The sequence below is a fragment of the Canis lupus genome, chromosome 24, assembly GCF_011100685.1.
Source record: "Canis lupus familiaris isolate Mischka breed German Shepherd chromosome 24, alternate assembly UU_Cfam_GSD_1.0, whole genome shotgun sequence".
NCBI lineage: Eukaryota > Metazoa > Chordata > Mammalia > Carnivora > Canidae > Canis > Canis lupus.
The window spans coordinates 7,183,999-7,197,410 of record NC_049245.1 but is presented as its reverse complement, the minus strand read 5'-3'; the positions used below and the strand labels follow the sequence as shown (position 1 = coordinate 7,197,410).

The 13,412-nt window shown below is 35.7% G+C and overlaps 1 protein-coding gene across 4 annotated transcripts in view; it reads left to right on the top strand.

Moving 5' to 3' along the window:
• The window catches only part of MACROD2 (mono-ADP ribosylhydrolase 2), a 2,007,046-nt gene that overhangs the window by 1,937,713 nt on the left and 55,921 nt on the right, over window positions 1-13,412 (top strand). For all 4 annotated transcript variants that reach the window (XM_038571576.1, XM_038571577.1, XM_038571579.1 and 1 more), the window contains 2 exons: window positions 909-983; window positions 1,263-1,355. In XM_038571576.1, coding sequence (XP_038427504.1) covers window positions 909-983; window positions 1,263-1,355 — 168 coding nt within the window. The remainder of the gene's footprint in view (window positions 1-908; window positions 984-1,262; window positions 1,356-13,412) is intronic.

Here is a 13,412-nt window from a genome sequence, read left to right as displayed (position 1 = left end):
TGCAGGTTACATGGTCACAGACATGGAAGTAGAATCCTCTTACGGGAAGAAGTAGGGACCAGTTGAAACAATAATGCAGTCTATCACAGGAATGTGCCCAACAGAGCCCCCTCTATATCCTCTTCAGGCCTATAACCAACTCTAAGCTATGGATTTTTCTAATTCAACAGTTCAATATTCTCAGCATAAAAAAAATATATATATTCTCAGTATAAAACCTTTCATTAAAATGAGGCAAATGGACAGATTTCAATTTCCTCTCTTAATGAGCACTTAAATATTCGAAACTGTACAGGGGAGGGGGAGAAGCCAGAGGGTGTGGGAAAAAAACAACAAAAAAAAAACATTACTAATCAGCTTTGGAGTAATCAAGCGTTGGCTGAATTCTCTCCTCACCTTTGCCATATTTAGTAGGTGTCTTAACAGAATAGTTGAGCTGTTAGGTGACCCAACCCCTGTGTGCTCATATTACTTAAGTTGTTCATGATCTTTTAATGGGACAATGAGAATACTAGTGTTTTGATTTTCTAGGAATCCTCAATACAGGAAATGTATATATCTTAAAGAGAAATTAGGTGTAGAATAGCCATACAGCACAGGAATTATTTAAAATTTCAAAACTTCCAGGTTGTGCTCATCAGTGTTCAGTGCATTGATAAGCTAAACACCAGTTATACCAGTCAGTTCAAAGAAGAGATTTTTTGCCTAATTACCTGGCTATTTCTCATAAAATAATTGACATAAATTTGATGATTGGCAAAATTGTCCACTTTGGTTTGAAATTGCTCTCTGCCTCTCCATGCATGATCAAAACACCGTTTCTGAATGTTTTGCTTTTTCAAACCAGGGATAAATCTACAGTCATGCATGTCTCATTTCTCTTCTTTTTCAATTGCTGTTCTTGACAGGACAAGAGCATGATTCAACAAAGAATGAAATAAAACTTGAGGCAGACTCCCAGAGCTCATATATGGAAACAGAAGGTATTGAAACCAGAATGCATTGTTATCAGAGAATGAGATGAAACTGTGAACCATGACTTCTGTCTGTCCTGCTGTTTGTGAGTGGTGTGCGTGTATGTGTTAGGCAATGATTACCAGAGAATGGCAATAGTATTCTGCTTTATGTGCTTCTTAAAACTTGAAGGGGAAAAATTAAAAAAAAAAAAAACACACATTAACTTTCTCTGCTTTAGTCACTGTATTTTCTCAATGATTCCAATTAAAATATCCCTGAGTATCCTTCTGTCTCATTCTATTTAGAGCTTTTGCCAAACCAAGAAGATGCCACGACTGTGGAGCAACCAGAAGTGATCCCGCTAACAGATGACCAAGAAGACAAAGAAGGTGAAAAAGGTAGCACTGCTCTTAAATTAACCCATCAAGAATAAAGAGTTTCTTTGGATTTCCACCTAGAATGCAACCATCAGTTATCATCTGGCAATAGCGATCTGTAAAGGGGGAAAATGAGCAGTTCTTTCATCCTGATCCTACTAGTGAGAGTAGAATAAAATCTAGAAGTAGCAAAAGAAGATACATTAACAGGTTTTTTTGTCCTTTCAAGAAGTTTGAAGATGTTTTTTATTATTCGTTTCAATTTAATTTAAAAATCATGAATACAAAAATCACAGTATTGAGAAAGCCTATAAGAAATTGAAATTATGGACTAGATGGATGAGAGTCTTAGAAAGTGTGAGATGGCTTTGAAACACAAAGATAAACCTTTCTGTATTGATTTCCTTCTGTCATCCTTCATATGGTAGTGATTAAGGAAGCAATTTATGTCAAATATACACATTATATGAACCTTCTAAATTGCAAGCTTTGTCCACTAATACTGGGTTGCAGTAATATTTACTCTTAAAAAAGTAAGTGAGCATTATAATGATTTCTGAAGACACAGGAGGAATGAACACTTTGTAAATTTTAAAGCAGTGCTTGGGCCATCAAATCAATATATTGGAGTAAAGACAGGCATCTTTTTAAAATATCTATTTTAAAAAACTATTATCAAAGAAATTTTATATTTATTGAAGAACTTGATGAACTCCATTTTAAATTATAAAGCAATCTCTTAAAAGAATCTCAAATATGAAATAAAAAATGAAATGATTTGTCTGGTATACTATATCATCAATCATGCTGCTCTTAAATAAATATGTGTTTGCAAAGCATTTGCAAAGTAACAACTGTCAAGGCCTTGTTTATAGAACACAGTGATCAATTTTGGTCCCAAATTAAAAGGCAGACATGATCTCAATAGTAAAATCAGGTCAATAGTAACTACAGCTTCCAAATTATGAACTCTTCATGGCAGGGGCATTGACACAGTTTAATTACTAAGCCCTGTTAGTGATTTCAACATCCTTTTTTTTAATTTCCACTGCATTGAGAGCACAATATCTTCCATCTCTTTGCTTCTAATAGCTTTTTCTCTATTGTAAATCCTAGTTCAGGTTCACGGCACCATGTTCCTGGCAGGTCAAGTAAATGGCATATCGGATATATTTCCTGTCTGATGACATAACAGAGATTTTCTAGGACCCTTCCTTCAGACACCGATACACGTCACTGCGCTCTTCAATTGTACTTCTCTAATGTAAAACACACAATGTCTTGCCTGCCTGTTTAATTTCTCTATAGCGGAAATTATTTACTTTGTGTATTGTGCCTCAAGACATGCAAGAGAGGAACATCAAATAACTGGTACATTTTCTTCTTTTTAACTTGACCTGCGAGGGAAAAACTGGCTTTCAGCACTTGCCGACACGCGTCCCTTCTTCCAGAGGTTCTCCAGCATCTAGCCTCCTCTAATTACTGGAGAATTAAATATCTGCTTGCCTCTCCCTTGCAGGGATGCCCATCCTCTATCACACAGGGGGAATGGCACATGAGAAAGAAGTGAAGGCCAAAATCTGCTACTTGCTGATAGTGACTTTGAAGTTGGATTGCCTTTTTTGAAATGTGACTTTTCACTACAGGAGAGTAATAACCCGCCTGTTGCCTCAAATTAACGGTTTTCCCTACTCTTCTTTCTGGGAGACATTAACCCTGGCCCTGCCTCACCTGTTTGTGTTTACATTTGAAATAACTTAAAAATACTCCCCTTGTCATCTTACTCCTTGCTTCAAAGTAAGAGTTAATAGCGAGCCTGCTACACATAAAGGAAAGTCACGGAAGGAAAGTGGGGTAATGTAGATCCAGGACTCTGTGGAGTAGCTCTGCCCCACATTGACAAGCTGGGTGGCCTTGGGCAAGTTATTCAAACTTGCAGTGCCTCAGTTCCCTCCTCTGTAAGATGGCAAAGACAAAATTACCTGCCACCTACCATTGTGGAGAAACTTTAATAAGTTGGCACATGTACAGAAATCCCAATACCTGCTCATAGAAAGCACTTGGTGTTTAGTATTTCTCATGCTTTGATAAATTATGACAGAGTCGAGAGAGTCCACTTGTGGAGTTTCTTAAGTCCCTTTGTGGTCCTTCCTAACTATTTTGAATTCATAAAAACTTTACATTCTCCCTTTCCTTCAATGAAAAACATTGTTCTGCACTTTCCCTTTTTAGCACTGTCTCCTGCAGGCAGTTTTGATATGTATATTCTTTTCTATAAAGATAGAACAATTAATGAAAGGTGAGGTGGAAGGCATTTCTCTCTATTCAGAAACTCCTTTTTCTGTGTCAAGATGTCAGTCTTCTATTTGGAAAGTGCTGATCCAACCATAATTCCTATTTTTAAAAGAAGATGCCATTGATCTATTGGCAGATCCATGGGGTAAACATACTAAATAAATCAAATGAGAATAATTTTTTTTTCGCTTTCTCTAGACTCATAGAGTTATTAGAATCTTGTTTGAAAACATTTGAGAATAAAGCTCAAATAAAATAAAGGTTTTGTGTATATTCAGTATCTATTAATGGAAAGTTTTAAGATGTCTTAGAAATTTATCTGAAAACAGAAATATATGAATATTCCATTATATTTGTCAGGATATCCTTATAGCTTTAGAAATATTGGTTGTGTTATTTTAGAATCCAAGGAGACAGAAAGTGGTTGCTTTCAAAAAAAAAAATTCAGACCAGAAAAAAATGTATAACCTTTTTTTCTCATTTTGTAGCATTCTATAAGATTAGAAAATGTAGATAATCTTCAGGATACATCTTCTATGGCTCCCAGGTGTATGAGCACAGATGTTGCAACATTAAGTTTTTAAGTTAGCTCTACCAAAATATGGGTTTTTGAAAAGAAGAGAAAATATTCAGCAGAAGTTCATGCTGATAAAATTATACAATAGCACAATGGACATATCCCTGGGAGATCTGAAATACAAAAATTTCAACAAGCATAAAGTGAGGTTTCACATATGGCAGTTTTTCTCATAGAGCCACATTGCCTCTTTCTAAATGAGTCCAGTTTTATGCTTTCGCAGCAGGATCTGCAGCACATATGAAATCCAGTAAAATAGCACCATTTAGGCTGATAACCTAATAGGAAAGTAATGTTATAGGAGATCTCCTCTAAACAGAATCTCATGTTTTTAGCGTACAATAGAAAGCCAGTTAAAACATTTTTCTGAAGATTTTTATTTCTAGTTGAATTTAGAAATATTTTACATAAAATCTTAACCATATTAAAATCATGTCATTATTATAATCAAATAATTTGCATGTATGATTTATTAGGAATATATTGGAATTTTTCTTCACGTGTTCCATAGAAGGCATACATCCCAATTATTTTCCTTGTACCATTGATCAGTATAACATAAAATAGTAATTCTTTATTTATCTATGATTGACCAAAATGTTACTGGAAACTTAAGACCTATGTTCTGGCCTAAGACTTTCTTGGGAAAAGATAGGTGTAGATGGGGGATACAAGTAGAAGGTGAACTAAAAGGTCACAAATTATAAATTATCATGTTGGTAGGCTAGTTTTTTTGGCCTCTGACAAACATGGTTTCTGGCTCTGGCTCTGTGGCTCCAGGCAGTTCTTTACCTTCTATGAATCCCAGTCTCTGGGATTGTACAATGCGGACTGTGAACTCAATAATGCAGTTTTACAAATTTTCACAGAAGGCCAGAGAACCGCACTCTTAATAAAACAAGGGGAGGTGACATGGGGGCCAATGGTCATCAATGCACTGAGAAAGCCCAATTCAGAGGTCTTACTCAGTTTCACTTGTTTCATTTTATTCATAAAAATGCAGAAGTGCCCTAGACCAGACAAAAACATCAGTTAAGTCAACCATATTTTATTTTGTGACTTAACCAGTTATTGGACAGCCAATTATTCCCCGAAGATACTTTCAATATGGCAGAAAAAAATGCTTTTCAGCTCAAATTTGGTTTACACCCAAATTGTACTTGGAACCAGGCTGGCTTTCCATCACCATCTTTCTTATCTATGTGGGAAACATCCTTTCTTACAGCTCCTCTGGCCACTGTTTCATCTTTTGGGGAACACATAGTTAGTGAATCACTTTTTCTTCTGCTTCTACCAATCAAATCCAATAGGGATTCATTTTGTTTACAAAGCCACCATTGCACAGCCCTTGGTGTTTTCCACCATTTATGGGATTCTAACATCGCTGACAGAGCCTTTCCTCTCTCCTTGAAAAGCAGCCTAGATGCCAGCAATGTAGCAACACACAGCATCCATGGCATTCAGCTTTTCCTCCTCCAACCTGTGATCTTTGCTCTAGAAAATCATAGTTCGGGCATGCTTTTGATTCAAACAAAATATTACATGAACTTGCATCTTGGGTAATTAACTTCCTGGAACTCTATATTTTCAGAAAGTCTTTTTATCTCATCTTTTCAAATGAAGTAGACTTTCATAATGCTGTGCTTTTCACATGAATAGCACTACAGTTTAGTTTAGGTAGGGCCATTTCATGTTTAGGTAGTTTCTTCTGTTATTGGTCTTCTGTCCTAATCAGTATTTTGTAGTTGGAATTTGTCAACCAAAAATTTACTTTAGAATATAAGATATTTGTGTATTGGTTGTATTCAATTCAATTCCTTGTATTGGTTAAATATACTGAACATAAAAATTATGACCTTTTAAGCTAAATTACTTCAGTTTTCTGCATATCTGTGTGTAGGCAATATATATATATATATATATTCTATATATATACATATATATAGAATCAGCTCATTGAAATTGCACTGTATGACAAGTAAAGATACAATCTTTATATTTACATTGATATGACTTTTTAAAATTCATTTTTGGACTGCTAATCCTCTGTGTGTTTCTCCTTCAAATAAAAATGTACCTGACCTATAATTTTAAAGTTAAAAAACACAGAAGAAGGAATAGTATATTCATGTCTGCAATAGTAATTTTGGCTTCCACACTGTATATCTGCATGCATGTGTGTAAATTTAGATTCAGCATTGGCTCAGTAAGAAAGTATATATCATGCTTCTTGAATAATAACACTATAATATTATTGGCCAAATCTTCTAGCTTGCTGGGATCAGCTTATCTTTTAAGATTTAGAAGAATTTACCCCAAACCTCCATTTTACATGTAAGTGAGGGAAGAAACTTAAGGATATGTATAGGATCAAAACTTGTCAATATTAGTCCATCCTTATCCTATCTGGGGAATTTTCAGAGGCCGTCTCTTCTAATAAATCTCTAGCAGCCAGCTTTGTTTCTGGATCCACTTTGTCTTTTTGTATTTTCTCCCCTTCCTAACTCCCCAATTTCATTTCCAATTTGACGCTGTAGCATGCTTAGGTTTTCTGGTCTTGCCCTGAGGCGTATGGCGATGTGGCTTATCAGAGTAATTTGCAAAGATGAAACAGACCTCTCCCTTAAGTAGAATTCTGTCTCCAGGTGTGGAACTTTTTATTCCTGTCAGCTCCGTAAGAGTTCTGCAACTCTCTGTACGGCATTAAGGAATTAAGAATTCCTTAATTCTTATCACATCTAATGAAAAGATTTTTACTTGCATCTAAGCATAATATTATTTTGCATACGTCCTTAACTATTTCAGACAATTAGTCTCCTCTAAAGATAGTGAGTAAATTGTGAACACTGGGTGACATATTCATTATATTTGCCTTCCTCTCCAAGATAGTAAATAATGTTAAATTGTCATTTTCAGAAAGATAAAATCAAGTGTATCTTACAAATATAAAGTGGATACATGCAAAAGATTTTCTTTAAATCATTAATTAATGAGGAAACTAGAAAGATATAAAACTGATTCAAAAGAAAATGTTAGATGTATTTATTTCCATAATGCACATGCAATCAGGAATACTGAATGTAGCCTCACATAGACACATACACACGTAACATTCAGGGGTACTAAAATTTGAATGTCATATAGGACAATAAAATGTATTCCTTCTTCTCCACCAAACTGAATGCATTTGCACAGCTGCCAACAAGTCTTATTTTCAATATTACAAGTTTTCTACAAGTTAACTTCTATCTCTACAGATGTGTACAATAGTCTAGTTGACAGAAAATTAATCAAAGGAATAACACCCAATAGAATCAGATAGTTCCAGAGAGCATGCTGGACAACATCCAGCCTTCCAGAGAAGGGATACCCAGGGAGCTCTTTTACCCATTGTCAAGTATTAGACAATTTTTCTTGGCAGTACACTGAAGGTAAAACTGTCATTTTTACCCTTTTTCCCATTTCACTGAATTTGCCAATGTTGGTTGTATGATAGGTTTAACAGACAATGATAAAGTACCAAAGCAGTGTTGGGGTAGGATAGCAACCTCTAATTACATCTCTGAGATTGTCATTTATTTGTATCATTTTGTGCTAAGGGCTGCTATTTGCTATTCTACATATACCATAGATGAACATATACTGTGGATGTACGTATACTTTTAAGATGCTGCAATTGTAAGATGCACCATTATTTTACTTATCATTAAAAATTTTTTTTAAATCTTGCCAGTTAAAGTAAGATACATTTTCTTATCATTTAGACATCTTATCTTATAACTATTGAAATAATTTATAATTATTTTATAACTATTAAAATAACTAGACATAGGGGCACCTGGGTGGCTCAGTCAGTTAAGCAGCTACCTTCAGCCTGGGTCTTGATCCTGGGGTCCTGGGATGGAGCCCCACATCCGTCAGGCTCCTGCTCAGCAGAGAGTCTGCTTCTCCTTCCTCTGCCCTTTGCCCTTGCTTGTGCTCTCTCTCAAAATAAATAAAATCTTTAAAAAAAATAACTAGATGTAGAATTTTATCATCAATAACTAGAGAATACTTAAACATAGGAATGTATTAAATAAATTAGTTAAGATATTGCTAAAACTTCATCAGATTCAGAGTCTCCTTCTGAATCACTTTCAATCAGAATGATCAGTATCTGTGTTGTTTCACAAATACTGTCCTCTGTGCTATTAAACACTTGATGGTTCAGACTTTAAGAGTATCCATAAAGAAATTAAAAGGAACTGTGTTATTATTATTAAGATAGAGCTACCTTACTTTTTCACTTAGAGACTGTTGCTGAACACTTCTGATGAACTACTCCCTCAGCTCCTTCCCTGTTTCACTACTATTTCCAAGGATTTTCGTCTAAGTCATTGAAACCCATTCTACAAGTTTGGGTATTTGTGTTTTTGATGTTAGTGCCTATATAGGATCAGTTAATTTCATCACAGTATCCCAGCCAACAAAAATTTAACAATTCTCTATTTCATAGATGTTAAGATATGGAAACAATGCACCTTAGTATTACAAAATGTATTTATTTCACTGTGCAAACAACACTAAGCCTAGGTAAGGAAAACTTAATTACTGGTGATATAATTAAGTAAAGTTAGTTTTTCCTTCTAACTCAAAAATCTGACTAGAAGTAGGATCCTTGCCAGCACATTCATATACCGTTTCCTATTGCGTATCATATAGCCGAGAGTGAGAAATTGTTCCATTCATTCAACAAATACTTATTAAGCACCTAATATTGACATATACAGCCAATCAGGACCATAGATGTATGACATTTATTTCACCCTGCTGGCGTTTGGTATAGGATTTGTATGGAATAGTGAAAAAAAAGCATAAGAAATATGATTTGTTTATATAAAAGTAAGCAAATAATATGCATTCTGGTTATATACAGTATAAACAAATTTTTCTTATATATATTTTTCTTATTTTTTGTGTTCATATATACCCATTGCATATAGATATTATTACTATGTATTATATACCTTACTTATATATAAGTAAGTAAGCTGCTTAAGCCTCCTGGAGCCTTAGTATTCTCTTTAGTGAGAGATGTAGTTGTCCTCATGTCTCTTGGAGTTGCTGGAAAGATGAAATGAAACCATCTTTGAAGGGTGATCTGTGGCTTCTAGCAAGCTACAACCCATCAGCCAAATCTGGCCTTACTGTCTCTTTTTATATGGCTTGTGAGCTAAAAAAAAAAATGGTTTTGACACTTTTAATTGGTGGGGGGAAAAGAATAATAATTTGTGAGACATGGAAATTCTATTAAATTCAAATTTCAGTGTCCACAAATAAAATTGTATTAAAACATGCAAAACCTGAAACTATCTGGCCCTTTACAGAAAAAAATCGCAGATCCTTAGTCTATACCATATGTGTGAATGTAGCCAAAGTTACCCTGAATGTGAAACCACTCATTATCATGCAAGAACTTCTAAATTACATAGTTTTCATTAATACACACCGACATATATGCACATATGTTTCATTATGTTGCAAATGCTGGTTTATTCCCAAAATGCTTTGCTCAGCTGTAGGCACAGCTTTTGCTCTGCCCACACCCCTCTCCAAACTGAGGGATTGGAAGAAAATGGCCCCCTCTCATGTTGATGTTAGCATCCATTAGAGGCAACCCAAAACAGTGTGACTTGGACCCCAAGCATTTCACACTTTGGATGGTGAGAAGGAGTACTCCAAAGTCTTGGCTCTTTCCCCCTCAGAATAAAAATTTAAGTTAGCGATAAACACTTTTCTTTTTTTTTTTTTTTGCCACTGCTTAAAAGGAGATTATGCAGATCCTAGGTGGCTCAATCTGTTGAGCCTCCAACTCTTGATTTCGGCTCAGGTCATGATCTCAGGGCCATGGGATCTAGGCCCTCCCTACTCCCCCCCCCCCAAATGGGGCTCAGCACTCAGCACCATGTCTGTTGTCCCTCTCCCTTGACCCTGCTCCAAAATAAATAAATAAAATATTTTAAAACAATAATAAATGTTCAAAAAAATTTTTAAATACAAATAAAAAAATAATAGGAGATTCCACCTATTTACCAGTGAACCAAACTTTGCTTTTTCTAAGTATACTACAAGTGAGACCTGCATTAGGACCATTGGGCTAAACATCCTAATCATAACCATTTTTACAGAAAGACCATTAGGTGACAGAACTAACAAAAATGCAGGTCTAATCTGTAAGGTGAGTGGGGTGCATAGTTAGGGATGGTAATAATATGAATGTGTAATTATGTCCATTTACACAATTTGTTGTAAAGACCAAAATATTGTTAACTCAGGTTTTAACATATGAGCTTAAACTCAGATAATGGTTGGAGTATCTGCTTTCAAAGACCACAGAAACTCAACATCTATTGGCATAAAATATTTTCTAAAAAAAACAACAAATAGTGACAAAATAATATATGATATATATTAGATAAAATATTTTCTGTACTTGAATTTAGACTTGACCACTTAACTCAGATGAAGGAGCTTCCAGACCCTATTGATTGTACAAAAGGTATATCCATTCTGATTTAGATTTCGAATGTAAGTGCTACTTCTCTGTTTTAGAAGGAAACTCAATTTCTTTTTATTACTCGTTATACATCAGGTGCCTTCATTTCAGCACAGTATGTAAAGAGCAGGTGGTATAAGGAGTACTTTGAATGTTAATTATTTTTTTCATTTATTTCACTGTGAGGATTTACCTTTCAATGTGTTTTTTATAATCAGGATGGAAACAATTAGGGAGCTTGCTGCTTGAATGTTTCACTACATTTATTTTATGACATCTGCTGCAATGATTTAAAAAAAAAAGGAAAAGAAAAAGGGAGGTAAGCATTTTAACAATAGTGAGGGGTTTGGGTTGATTGTATGTGATCGCTTTATTTCATTGTGAATCTTCAAAGGAAACGTCGTGATGAATCAGTCATGTTTCTAACCAATAAATACCATTTCATTGTTAGAGCTTACATTTTTGACATGGAAGCATGTCTGTTCATGTTTCAGAGATGTCATAGTTTATTAGTCTCAGATTTTAATTGAAACCAATAGAAATAGAAAAAAGCTACAGAGAAATAGGAAAGAAAGGGAAAGAAGTGGAAATTTATTTTTAAAGACATATTTCAAAGGAGAATATTCTTTTTTCCATTTATAATATTCAGTTTATTGTTCAAATATACACAAGATATTTACTGAACCTGTCCTTCATTCTCATATACTTTGGACCATAGTGCATAAGATAATATTCAGTATCAAGAGAGGTATGGTAAGTTAAGATTTAGACATATAGTTTCAATGTAAGGGAATACTTTTCAAAATTAATTTAGTCATTTCATAGTGTGTTACATTACTACTGTTCTTCCCATTAGCAAAATATTTAAAATAATCCTGTGCCATCAAAAAATAAAACTTGCATAAAATCTAGTAATTATATGTAATTAAATAAGATAAGTAATAAAGATGATAAATATAGATACAATGTGTGGAGAGGTGTTTGAGAGAGACAGAGACAGAGAGAGCTGGAGGGAGAAAGACAGAGACAGGGACAGAGAGAGAGAAGAGAGCACATGCCTGAGAACTATGCTGGTAGTTTTGAAGATAGATAAAAAAGGCTATGGGACACGGAAGGCAAGCAGCCTCTAAAAACTAAAATATGTAAGGAAATGGATTCTTCCCCAGAGGCTCCAGAAGAAAGGTAACTCTGCTGACACCTTGATTTTAGCCCCATAAGACCCATTTCAGACTTCGGGCCTCTGGAACCGTACAAAAACAAATTTGTGTTATGTTAAGAAACTAACCCTATGGTAATTTGTTACAACAGCAATAGGAAAGGAATACATTACCTCTCAACATGGTTTCTTTAAACCATGTTGAAAATTCAGGCTTGTCTTAATAGATCCCCAGAGAAAGGAGAGGCTCCAATATCTTTCCATGTTCCAGTTGGGAATAACCATGAAGTTCTCCCTGCTTATATAATCTCTGCTAAATTAGGCAGCATTTTTATTATCATGACCCATCCCTTCTTAATGTCAGTCTCTGTTGGTTGCACAACTGAGATTTAATTCGGGTAAATCTAATTACCATGGCCACAGTAAGTGGAAACGAATAGTTATGCATTTCTGGGAGATTAGAAGAAAAGGACTCCAAGGCATTAGGGAAATGAAGGCTGGGAGAAGGAAAGGAAAGAGAAGGAAAGGCGGGAGAGAAGAATGGAAGGATGAGAAACAGCTGGTTTCTGTTTTCTGGCCTCAGAAAAATAACAAATTCAATATCCAGCCAATATTGTTTTGGAAATGGACGAGATATGAAATTCATGCCCAACAGACTTTCCCATTTGGCTGTCTCTGACCGACGAGTTGCACAAAATGAGGAGAGCTTTTTGACCCTAAGACTTTTCTAATAGTTAAAGGCCAAACTGACCACAAAAGTGGTTGGTATATTATTCCAGCACAGTGGCTGTCAAATTTAGGTGTGTTTAGGCATTAGAGTATTTGTGATTTCTAGACCCTGCCCCCAGAGATTCTGTCTGACAAGGTAGACCTTGGTGGGTGTGGGATTGCACACTTTACTAAGCTCCAGGAGTGGGTGATGCTGCTGGTCTGTGGGCCATACTTTGAATGGCAATACTAGTCTAGTATTTGGCATCCAAAGTTAGATTCTTCTTTTTGAAAATCCCTTCGGCCTTACCCTCTGACTTAATTTCATTGGAGGGTGGAGTGGCTAAACATGGCAAAAATGGTAGATACATAGATACATAGATAGACAGATGATAGAGAGCATACACCTCCTCAGTCAATCCAAATTACCTGGATGCCTTGTTAAACGATGGCTTGCTGGGCTCTATACCTTGAGTTCCTGATTCAGTAGGTTTGAAGCCAATGGGCTTCAAAGGGCTTGAGAACCACTGGCAAAGCCCTTGGTTATTATCTACACCAGCTGACTCCCATCAGGTACCAGGGGATGAAATGGTCTTTTAGCACTGTTGTGGTTAACCAGGACAAGCAGCTGGAACCGGACATTAGGGTATCTGTGGTAGGAATGGGAACCTCTTCCCAAATTGAACCCCAGTGTGTCTGAGTTCAGCTGCTGCTCTTCACGTTAAGCCTCTCTTCCCACATGTGCCTTCCTATGGGCAATGGTGCTATGTGTCCCTCCCACAGTGTCCAGTCTAGAAGGCCATACGG